Genomic DNA, 12,397 nt, shown 5'->3' on the forward strand with positions numbered 1-12,397 from the left:
TGAGTATCTTACAAGGGGCGCAGTGAAAACTCTACTAGTTATTTAAAAACGCTCCGAAACAAAACGTGCATCTACAACTGTCTTGAATCCCTCGGAGCTGGAAAATATTTGAACTATCTTCCCTGTCCATACTGTACATGTTGACTGAATCGCTCATTCTTATATTCGATCACTTTGAAGTGGTGTTCGTTTCCGTGCCCTTGCACGAGGGTCATTTCGCGACGCTCCCTTAAAGCGGCAGTCCTTTTAAAGTTACCGCTGAGCTTGCTGTCGGGTGTGTGTGATAGGCTGCTTAAAGAAAGAAGCTTCGCCTTGTGTTCAGATGAGCCCGTGGTTCTGCTGGAGAGTTCACTTACCGTCTGCTAGATCCAGCCAAAACGGACCACGAACCCTTTTCCTTTTTAAAAATTGTATTTATTTAATCCTATCATCGGATGAGCCTTTTAAAAACAAGATGTAACTCACCACCGAACATTTACATCCTCACGTGAATAAACCTACGTGTTTTAAAGAGCCGGGATGAACATCACTGATGGAAGTTATTGTGGCGAATGGTTTTAACTATGGTATGCCTATGCGATTGTTTGTTTTGCCCTTTACCCATGGCGATGGATCCCTAATTTTGGGATTATCGGTAATTCCACGATTCTACTAGGAATCGTCACCGATCGAAGAGGGAATTCTACACAGCCAAGCAAACTACAGGGGATTTAAATCGCATTGCTCCAGGAAAAAGAAAAGAAGCAGGAAAAAAATTCATGTGGCGATTCTCTCCTTAACAGTAAATCATTTTGGATTGCAGAATGAGCAAGGAAAGACCTAAGAGAAATATCATTCAAAAGAAATACGTAAGTATTGATGGTTTGAATGCGGTTGACCTTAAGTTTGTTTGATTGTCTCGCGCTTGTGTCGATGTTAAATGCGTAAACTTTGATCACGGATGGCTCTTGTTGTGTTTAGTCTTAAAAGCAAGGCGTAAATGCATCCACTGTGTTCACAACACTTAACGTTAAATATATTAAAAAGGTTTTTTTTGTTGTTGTTTTTCAGACGTCGATTTTCCTCGCTTTTGCCTTGGTATCATCATTGGGAATGCTTATGTTTTGCACGACAGATGTTATCTTACAGAACTCGTTTATAAACCTGGATGTGTTTTGTTTGGTGTTGTTGTTGGTACACAAACTCCAGCGTTAAAACACAATTGTGACTAGAATGGCTTTGTTTGCTCTTCATTGCTTTCCGTCTCAAAGCCGCGAGGACAACCATGTCGCCTTTTATCCCGAGACTTGTTTTCCCGAACTGAAATCTGATTCTGCTGGAATACGGTCATAAATTCAACAATCCCAACTACCCCGGTGTATTTGATATGTTTCTACTGGATTTAACTCGTTCGTCGTGTAAACGATGGACTCTGTAATGTATTTAAACTGTGTAGGGAACTTGACAACTGAGAAAGCTCGAAATTTAGTGGCAGATGTAACTTAGTTACTTTATTTAAGATTCAGAAAAGTGGATTGTCCTCAATCTTTACAATTGTTAGTACAAACGCCGAAATAGTAAACACAAGCTTGTGCAGCAGCCAGTATGTGGGTATCTGTTCCTGAAACTCTTCTTTTTTGTCTGCTTTTCTCTGAGAGTTTCTGCACGTTTTATTGTTTAAACAAATTAAACCTTGAATGTTAACTGGTTGTAATATTACACAACTGATTAGATTAAGCGCATGGAATGTCGTTTATAGTGGGAGATATACAGTCGCATTGCAGAGGCTCGCGTGCAAAAGAAACCGACCATTTTACTATCTCCACCAGTACGATGGGTTAGTGAACCGGCGAGCTTGTCGTGGTATATTGGAGAACATTCAGGGCTTGAACTTTTCTGGATGGGGATTTTATCTCCTCAGGAGCGGAATTAAGCAAGGCTACCATAACAAAAAACCGAGTCTCCTCAGAGACAGCCGACCAAACCCCGTGTTAGTTAACCCTCAAAGTACTGACTGGCTCTTAACCCGAGTTTTCCAGGCGCTTTACCTGTTAGTTGAGAAGTTTTGGTTTATCAGAGTGTGTGAGACTATTGTTACATCTCTCACTGTCCGCTTCCTTACTTTAGTTTATTCACAAACCAAGCCTGCGCCGAGAAATAATTTCCCGCTGGAGCGTGAAAGGGTTAGCTCGTGCAACCAATTTTGTCTGCAGCTTGAAGTAGGCTTGTCACGTGCCCTCAAATTGAACTTTTTTGTCAGAGTGCCATATTTTGAGCGGAATTGCTACATGGAAATTACCTTGTTGTGCGTTAAATGTATGTTTTAGTGATATTTTCTGTTATTTCAGTTCATCAGCAACAGGTTAACAGGAATGAAACAAACATTGGGAGGGTATAGGTTATGATGACGCAACACGGGGGCAGTTTCCACGCATATTATCGGCAGTGCTCGAGTTCCATGACATCTTATCGCTTTCCATAAAGGTGATGGAAATTGTCTAACTTTGTGGACTTTTGTTCAATGTAGCTATAGTGCTACGTCTCTAGCGTCTCTCAATGTAGCTATAGTGCTATGATAGCATGTCAGTATGGTAGCACAAGGGAAATGAAAGTGATGACAAAAGTAGCCTATAACACCACGTGGTGACTTGTTATCCCCGAGAAGAATAATTCAGTTCAACCCACTGTACTACTATTATTTTAAAAAGCCTTCCTTGTATAAATTGTCAAAATATTGTCAGCTTAAGCTTTGGATTGTATTATAATGTAGCCATGTGTTGTATTCTATTAGTTATCTGGTTTATGACCATTTTTTATTTAAAAAACAAATTTTAAATGTACAGGGATCCCACTTGTCATGGAAATCTGGACATATCTTGGAAGTGAATAACATCTTAAATAATGGAAATATTTATTTGGCTGAAAATTTCAGTTTAGAGCACTCTATTTTGAGATATTATTTAAAAAACCTTACCTATGCAATCAAGTGACTGGGAATGTGAAAGAAATGTATTGGTCAAAAGGGTGTGAACACTGTATGTGTTTAGGTGTTTCCCCCTCTTTTGTATTGTTGTCGTCAGCAAAGTCAGAATTATTTTTTTAGCAATTTAAAGTTCATTTGATTTATTTATGGTTGCATGTCTGACAGGGATCTGCTTCATCTCATAATGACCACACGTCTGTATGGTCAGGGTCAGGAGCCTCTGTGTAGGATGTGTGGAATGGATCTGAACCATTCAGAACATGGCTGATCATGTCACATCTGTGCAGTGCAGGCAACTGTGCTAAAATCTGGTCAGGCAAACAACAAAAACAACCTGAAGGATCTGTCCCCCGGGCCTGCACAACTCTTGGCCCCTTGGATTCAGCCTCCCCTTAATTAGCGTAAGGCAATTATACATGCTTGGCTTAACCATATCCCCTGGAACATGAATGCAAGGTTTTTTTTGTTGTTTTCTTCTTCTTTAATTTTTTATTACCCCATTTTCCTTCACATGTGCTGTGAATATTATTAAAATTCATTTAGTGGAAAACGAGAGAGGGAGAAAAAAATATATGATAATAGATGTTAATAAGAGCAAACAAGAAAATGCAATTAGACCGTCCCTGATTGATAGACGTGTGTGAAAAGCAGAAGGGGGTGGGGGGGCAAGTAGGCACTTCTGCTTTCAGACGAGCTCCTTTTAATGGCTTTCAGGCCATCCTGACACTCTCTGAAACAACTTCTCTGTATAATTATTTTTGAGGGCTGTTTTTAGAGCGAAGAGTTACGCTGGTTTTGATTTCAGACTTTGGCTAATGAATGCAGCCAGAACTCGCGTTTGTGTTCCTGTTCTGTTGAAGTGAACATGGCACATGGTGTGGGGGGAACGGGGGGTTACCCATGGCTATTCTTCCTCTCTCGTTCTCCCTATCCCTCTCTCTCTCTCTCTGCAGGCCCAGCTGGGGTCGGGCCCTGATTCATAGACGTGTGGTGAGATAGGCACAGCTGCTGTAGGGGCCTTTACAAATGTAAAGAAGCTGTCAGTGTTTGTTTCATCAGGCGTACAACTGATGAGGGCCAAGTTGAAAAATCCACTGCAGTGTGTGGCGCACAAAAAAAGCTGGAAACAAAAATAGAGAGCAGGGCCAAGGCTCACCGAGCCCTCCCTCTGACCCCTTCCCCCGCTCCGAGTCCTCCAGCTTTACAATGTAAATGCAGGCACCTCGTCCATTGCGAGGCTCTGCGTGTGTGCGTGTGAGAGATTGTATGTTTGTGTTTCAGCGCCTGCCACTAGCACCACTGCGCTTCATTTAACCCTCTGTTTTAATGCAAATAGTATTTTTCCCCTTGCATTTTCTAAGGATGTGGCATAGCAAAATTCATGGATCATACCTCAGGAAGCCAGCTGTTATAAAAGACCTGAGTTAATTTTGTGAGTTTGTTAGTAGAGGGTCGTATTTATATGAACCACTTTTAATATCCTTAAACAACCTGGACCTACTTTGCATATTACTTCATCATAGACTCATAATAGATAAGAATAATATAAATTCTGATATGATAAAAAAAAAAAACAGCCTGATATCTGATTTACTTCTGATATTATACGTGATTTAATGAACCACAAGTTAGTTGCAAATAAACTGTTTTTGCAAGGGTATAATCAGAAAGGTCAAGGGAAAGCAAGAACATATTTGATTGATTCTAGGGGATACTGAATAAACAACTCTTAATAATAACAACTCTCAAATTCTTTAATAACAGTTTAGTTAATTAGCTGTGTGATTACTTGATGTTTAGGATTTTTTTTTTCTTCCAGAATTGTAAGGATAATGCACATTAATGTACACCTATTTGCATCGTCTTTTTCACATTGACAAATGTGGGTAATTTACAAACAATTGTACAAAATTGCATAGCAGAAGTGGGTATGTGTGAATATCTTAATGTAAAATGTCAGATCACTTGGGCAGAAAGAGGCTGGCACCAACCAGCCTTGGTTATTCATTTTATATTAATCCTTTTCATTTTCCAGATGGAAATTTCCTCAGTGCAGGTTGCCATAGTCCTCTGCCAAGTGACGATGTCCTCACGACACCATTACGAGAATCTAGCCTGGTGCAGCCATGGATAAGTGTTGCCATTCTCCTTTATGGCTGTTGCGTCACCAGCTTGGTACTTATGCAATGTGACCTTTTACTTATCGACCTTTACAATCATATGTGATCTAACCTTCACAAGTGTTGGGCTCCTTGGTCAATGTGTGACTGCTTGCACAGGACACTCCCACATCAGCAAACATGCATGGGCGGTTACGTATACGGATGTGCCCACGTAATGTGAGGAGTTTGCTCTGCTGACATAAAAACAGGTGCAGCAGCGCTTTGATAAGTGGTACTGCTTAAGTCTTGCGCTTAAAAAGAATGTTCTCCCTCCCTGCCTTTCATTCCTCTGTCCTGTACTTTGTATTATGATGAGATAAGAGGGCAGGGCAGAATATCAGATGGAGTCTTTTTCAGTCAGTGGTTAGTAAGCTGTGCTGGATGATGCAAATCATGCATTGGAGAGGGCTTGGCTTTGATGGAAGACTGTATCAGCAGAATGGCTGCATGAACTTGGCTTTGGTCTACGTTTCTTTACTTGATGTATTGTTTTGGACCAAAAAAGTGAAGTATTGGTCTTTGTCAGGGTCTTGGCATAAGCTCTCTTACAAGGTTGCTGTCAGTTTCCAGCTTACTAAAGGTGAGGTCACATTAGCAAAATTGTCTGTGTCTATTGTCAATAGTGTAGCAATGTATGAAGCACAGCTCACACACTTTCAAACCAAGCAGTTTTCTGTTGGTCAACATGGCAAATCCGTGAACTTGAATCCTTTGCAAAATCGGTGTGGGTAAATCATCTGCCCTCACGTGAAGTTCCTGATTATGTGGATTGCTATTGAATTTACTTTAATCTGCTAAACTGTGAAAGTTCTGTGAAAAAGGTGAGAATTACCTTTACCAGCGCCATTTCAGAGGAATACAACATCTACTTTGCCGCTTTTATTTAAGCTTCTTTTTTATGGTGCAATTAACTTTTAAATTAGGCTGGGTCTATATTTAAGGTTTAGGTCTTCAACTAGATCTGGACAAAGGGGTAGATCTAGATTTTATTTAAATTAAGCTCGGTTCACACTATACAATTTTGGAATAATTTTGCCATCTGAGACAAATGGTGAAGGTTGTCAAAGATTTTTCTTGTCGTAGTGCAAAGCACTAAGGCCCTGTTTACACGAGAACGCTCGCGGGTGAAAACGTAAAAATATTTTATCAGATGTGCCTTTCGTTTAGACGGCGACGGCATTTTTGGGGCTTAAAAACGCAAAAAAGTGAAACCACCCTCCAGAGTGGAAATCTTAAAAACGCTCCACCGTCGCGTTTCCGTCTAAACGGTGAAAACGCAAAAGTCTGCTAGACAGTGAAGGCACCGATCAGTGCTTCACATTGCCACCTAGCCGCCTGGAGTGCACACTACATCGAATTTCACACACTTTTGCGTCACCATATGCACGCAGATTTCCCCCCCATAACGCTCGTCTAAACGCAAAATAAAAAGTGATCACTTTTGCGTTTTCTCTTCAGATCGTTTCCGTGTAAACGTAGCCTAAATGTAATTCCTGCTACAACGATTGTATAAACCCACAGACTTCTTTCTGCAAACTGAATTCCAAGCACTTATTTTAATCCGGAAAACCAAAGGTGTTGGAATTGATATCCCTTGAACCATCCAAGCAATGGAGGAAGTTGAAATGACCAGTATTCTTCAGTATTGGTAATATTTATTACATCCAAATACTTGCAGAATCCAAATACTTACAGAATTGGCACATCAAGAACGTACAATGATTCGTTCCCCTTTCAATCCTTATTTCCAGACATGCTCTCTCGGTTCCTTTGTATTTTGTATTGCTTGCTCTTGGCTCAAGGCAGGGTAACCTCACTGATGTTGTCGTGAATGCTGACATGTGGCCAAGACGTGGCAGCAACAGGCAGAACTCTTGGCAGTAGTACTTCCCTTTCACAACTGTTACCCTCTGTGACGCTGACAGACCGTTCTGTTTTCGGGAGGTGTTTTTGTCTTTTCCTCTTTCTTCTTTTAAGAATCATTGTGCCATTAGTCTTCGGAATTGCAGTATATTATCCGATTCGTTCCGAATGCGCTGATCAGGTGCGGACTGGAATCGACAGTACGTTGTGAATGCAGCCATATTGAAAACATTTACTGTAATGAGGAAGTGGGTTATACCGTAATCATTTCAGGCTTTTAAAAAATCAGCCTCTGTGGTTTCGTGTGTGTGTAAGCGAAAGAATGAGAGAGAGAGCGCTTTTAGATGGAAGACCTCCCCCTAAGAGCGATGTAATGGAAGTGTCTTTGGGTACGCTAACCCTCCTGCCAGAACATTTGTAATTCAGTGCTGCATCTCTCATTAGCCGGCGAGATGCGTGCCACTGGGAGCCATGTGGCTGCTTTTGTGCAAGTTCAGCTGCTTGAGGAGAGGCCAGTGGGGCCTCTCATAGGCCTGACACTGGGGTTAGTCATTTTGTTTAGTGTTGAGGGCCCTAGCAAGACATGTAGTCGTGTAGTGTTTGACTTGCTATGACTACAAAGTGTGCTTAATTTTGCACAGTTGCTACTATGTTAGAACAAGGATGTCAGATCTGTTCGAGGTGTTGTGAAGACACCAGCACAGTGGAAACCACCGTTGAATTATTTACACTGTATACATTCGGCTTTGTATACAGCATTAATCATTTGTTTTGTGGTTCATCTGGATTGCCAGACATCTGTGCTTGATGTTGCTGTCGGCCTGGTGATTTTTCTTTGGTTGGTTCCAGAGGAAACTTCCAGCAGCTAAAGCTTTACCCATTTGAATTCATCCTCCTCATATCCACATTAGTGTGACTGGGATAATAATATAAGCAAGATAACTAAAGATGTGATTTTAGAAAATTATAGAATCTTGATTGTGATTCTGTTTTGAAAGTTGTGCACTATTTGGACAGGTTATGCTTAAGAGACATGGGTGCTTTGGCTTTTATATTGGACGTTTATTAGTTTAATAGAAGATAAATGCTATTTACACTGAGTAAAGAGTTGTAGATAATGTTTGGAGCAAAGTGTAAATGGCAACAAATAGAATATTTTTTACACTAAGTGTAAGATGGATGCTAGTCACACAAGTTTCAATAGTAGATAATTGGTTTTTGAGAAATGGTAGGCATGGTTACTGAATATGGCCTTTGCTCTTTTATTTTGTTGTAGGCTAGTTTAACAAGGCTGTAGGCTAGTTTTGTTAATCTTTTTTAACAAAATTGAGTGTCTCTAAAATAAAAGAGCCGTAATAAAGTATAATTTTGCACATTCTTTTATTTTATTTTTTACCCTTTTATGATTCCGAAATGTTTAGCCTTTGTCTCAGGAAAAAAATCGTGCAAAAATTTTACCATTTAAAGGTACAACAGCTTGTCACTAAGGCAGTATCCTTAAAGGGACAACTTTTTTGTACCTTGTTGACTTATTGTAGGATCATAGTAGTACCCATGTTGTACATATTACTACTCTAAGGTACTATTATGGGGTGTGTGTGTATGTGTATACATACTATTAGGGGTAGACAAAGTTGTCCCTTTGCACATTCTTTCTGACTGTGCACCAATTTAGCAAACAATTTATTGTTTGTAAATGGCAATAAAAAAAATTCATGAATCTTAATTTGCTCTTCATTTGCTTCTTTCATTTATAAATCCATATATCAAATAGGTCAATGGAAAAAGGCATTATATCGCACTTTGCTAGACCCTACTATCTTTTTTCTTTTTTTTTAAATATTACAATTGCATGTTCCTTTTGAATGCACAAAACAGACATTTTAAAGAAACCTATAATAATATATATTTTAGATGTGTCTAAATGTTTTTAAGCATAAGCTAACCCTTATGGCAAGGATCTCCGGTGTCTGTTTAACACTGTTTGAGGTCCTGAAAGGCAAACCTGTCCATGGATTTAATGACAGTCTCTTGTTTAACGCACAAGACCTTTTGACAGTCAAGGACAAATCTGACAGGATCCAGATAATATCATTAAATCCAGTTCCAGATAGAGTTTCAGCCATGGTGACTAATGGTGCTGTTAGCTCTGTAAAGTGATCTGAATTTAAATCACTTTTTACACCACAATAAGCTCATCAAAGTCATCGGCACCAGTCCTCTTGGCACGCGGCCGTGTACAACATTATAGCATTTATTTAGAAAGTTCCCAATTCTCACATTTATTGTCAGGTTGGAAATGAGCTTCTCTAAATGAGCTACTTGCCGTTATTTCAAGACAGAATTTTCAAATTAATTAACATGGAACAAACAATCACTTTACAAGTAAATATAGTCTAATTGAAAGAATAATTTAGCGTTTCCGCAGTGACTAAAATAGTGTCTTGGAAATAAAGGAACATTGATCACACATGCACTTTGCCATCAGAGGGGCCTAGCCACTATGTTTCCATAGTAACCACCCCGGTGCCAGAACACGGCATCCCTTTTTTTTTTTTTTTGAATCACCACTTGAGTGTCTTAAAAATAGTGGTGCTCTGCAGATGCTGAGAGCTCATAATGAGCTCTGGCTGCTTCAGGGGAGACAGAACAAGCTTCTTAACTGCTCACTCATAAATCAGATATTTTCAACCAATCCACATGTGAAAAGAGAAGAAAAAAACACTCAACTGACCAGACCGACTGAGGTTTCGTTTTAATGGGGCATATTCACACACAAATGCACACGTGTATGTTAACACTAAATGCATGCATAATGCCATCTGTTTTTATGCAGGTACTCAACAGCAAGGCTGGGCTGATATTGATTCTGTTGCTGATAAGTGGTGCTTTAGTCCAGACTTGTGGTTAATGGCAGCGTCTGTTAGCTGTTTGTCTGCCGGCAGACGTGAGCTGCAAGCTCCTCTGCTCTTCCTCTCTTTCTGTTTTTTTGTTGTTTTTATATCATCTCACTGCTGCTCTACTGGCCACTGAGAGCAGCAATTGAATCAGTGTTGCTCTCATTGGATATACATGTAGCTACTTATCGGTCTCTGCAACTTTGTGTTTGAAGTCACAGTAGCCGCTTATACAGCTCCCCGCCAATCTGGGTACGAATTATGTGGGTGGTGGGGGTCTGACTGCCATAATTAAAGAAAAATTTAATTTCTGATGTCATTTTCTCAGCCTCACTTTGTTTCAAACTTTGTTCTTTTATGAAACACAAGGAGATATTTCAAAATTTGTTTCAGCCTTTTTCGTCGATGCAAAAAGTGATTGTGACTTTAACAGTAAAAGACTGTAAAAATGCTACAGTGAAAAACTGTTAATTGGTTAACAGAAAGTTTCCTTACTATATACGGTAAATAACTGTGATAGATCTAATGGAACATTTAATGTCATTTTACTGTAAAAGACCGTTCAATTTACAGTTTTTGGAAGTAAAAACGAACAAGTCATTGTATAATTTACAGCGAAAAAACGTAAATTGACATTCCCACAGTTCCCTGCATGACAATTCACATTTGATGTATTTTTGTTGAAATAACTGTTTCGTCATAGTTTTCTTAGTTTTTTTATAATTAGTTATGTACATTAGGGTTTTATGTTACATTTAATGTTGTTAAATTAATGTTTATTGTATTTTTAAAATGTCATGTGTGTTACCATGATGATGTTTAATGTTTGTGTGAATGACACTGTGCAGCTTCTATATATTAGTATTAACTTTCTTGTGGAAGAACTACTTGTGATGAGCTTTGATTAATCATGTGACTCTCATTACTGCTGTTGGTTTGTCAGTGTAATACTATGGTACAAAACAGATATTAATACTTCAATAGGTCGGTATATTTACATTATATCATATTATTGAAATCCAATGTTAAATATACATGTTTAAAATGTTAAATTTACATGTAACTCCGTAAGTATGTTTACGGTTTGATGTGTTTTTTACAGTATTGTTCTGGTAACCACAGCTGCCAGTTTTTTTTTCCGTAAAAACAACAGGATTTTTTTTTTACAGTGTAAATCATTTGGGTCTGAAACAACTTTGGACCCCACTGACTTTCAATGAACCCTCACCCAAATGAAAATCAAAACAAAACGTACAGTATTTAACATTTAATTGCATTACATTTGCAACATTTAATTTGCATTAATCTGTATTAATCTTCTAAAACATTACCTGTAGGAAAGTTAGCCCCATTAAAAATCATAATGTAATTCAGACGGACTGGCAGGAGTCGAGAAGTTGCCTCACATATGCGCTGACAGATTTATGAGCAAACGCATATTATAGGATCCGGATGTCAATCCTGTCACAGTTAATGCAATAATATTGAGTGACAGCATAATATTTCCAGTAAGCATGTTTTAATGTAAACTCACAAGGTAGAATTTACAGATTTAGGCAGCTGTTTATTTCAACTGCTTTAATTTAGCTGGAATCAATGGTTTCACAATTTCTTGCGAATATTTTGCTGAAGCGTCAAATTAGTCATAGTCTCGTATTTAGTGTCTGTGAAGGGCCAGAGATTCTCCGCTGGCTTCTTCCTGTGGAAAGTCTCCGTGACAGGCGAGGAGAAAAAGAACGACTTCTGTTTTTATGCAGCTTCATTCATGCAAAGATGTGGGAAATCACCTCGTTTTTGGCCTTGAATATTTCAAGTCGGCAGCTATTTGTGTTGTATTCAAAATGAGGGATGTAAATGCCTTTTTGTAGATTTGTTTTTGCATTTTGACTGGAAAAATCTAAATCTCCCCCTCTCCACCATGAGCCTTCTTTACAAGTGGATGCTGGATTTATTTAGTGCTTTTTTTCCTCCCTCCTCTTTCTTTCATTTTGCACATAATCACTTTTCACATATGCTGATTGCTCTACTAGCCTACTTTCCTGCTCACCTTTTTTTTTTTTTATCCTTTTATTGTTCTTTTCCTTTTTCTGTTTTCTTACGTTAACTGGCCTTTCCAGCGCCTCCCTGCTGACAGACTGGGAAGGGAATCATCTGTGAGAAGTAACAGCAATCCATGAGGTGAAAATCATTTCTTAATTGCTGCGATTTAGGCAGTGACCTGCTTGTGAGAATGGGTTTAGTTTGATCTGAAAAACGCCCTGAGCGAGCTTCTAACACCTGGCTGCCTGTCTGAGGCCCACACTATAATCGGGCCCAAAAAAAAGCTGGTTTGGTTGGAGAAAAACAGCGGATGCTTTGTTTGGCTGTAGCTTGTGTGTTAAATGGGCCACTTGCACATTATGATCTATTTTCCTCTCAGACAGTATGGATTTTTTTTGCTCTGCGGTGTGATAATTTATTGCTAATTTGTAGAATATAATCTCGTGCTCTTCTATTAATTTAACACTGCTTAA

At 39.1% G+C, this 12,397-nt stretch overlaps 1 protein-coding gene across 1 annotated transcript in view; it reads left to right on the forward strand.

The window, feature by feature from the left end:
* Window positions 1-289: 289 nt before the first annotated feature.
* Window positions 290-12,397, forward strand: part of jarid2b (jumonji and AT-rich interaction domain containing 2b) — a 103,544-nt gene continuing 91,436 nt past the window's right edge. Inside the window, exon 1 of the mRNA XM_084130065.1 lies at window positions 290-848. Coding sequence (XP_083986191.1) covers window positions 804-848 — 45 coding nt within the window. The 5' untranslated portion in view covers window positions 290-803. The remainder of the gene's footprint in view (window positions 849-12,397) is intronic.

Source organism: Abramis brama (assembly GCF_963993115.1).
Source record: "Abramis brama genome assembly, chromosome: 12".
In the NCBI taxonomy this organism is placed as follows: Eukaryota; Metazoa; Chordata; class Actinopteri; order Cypriniformes; family Leuciscidae; genus Abramis; species Abramis brama.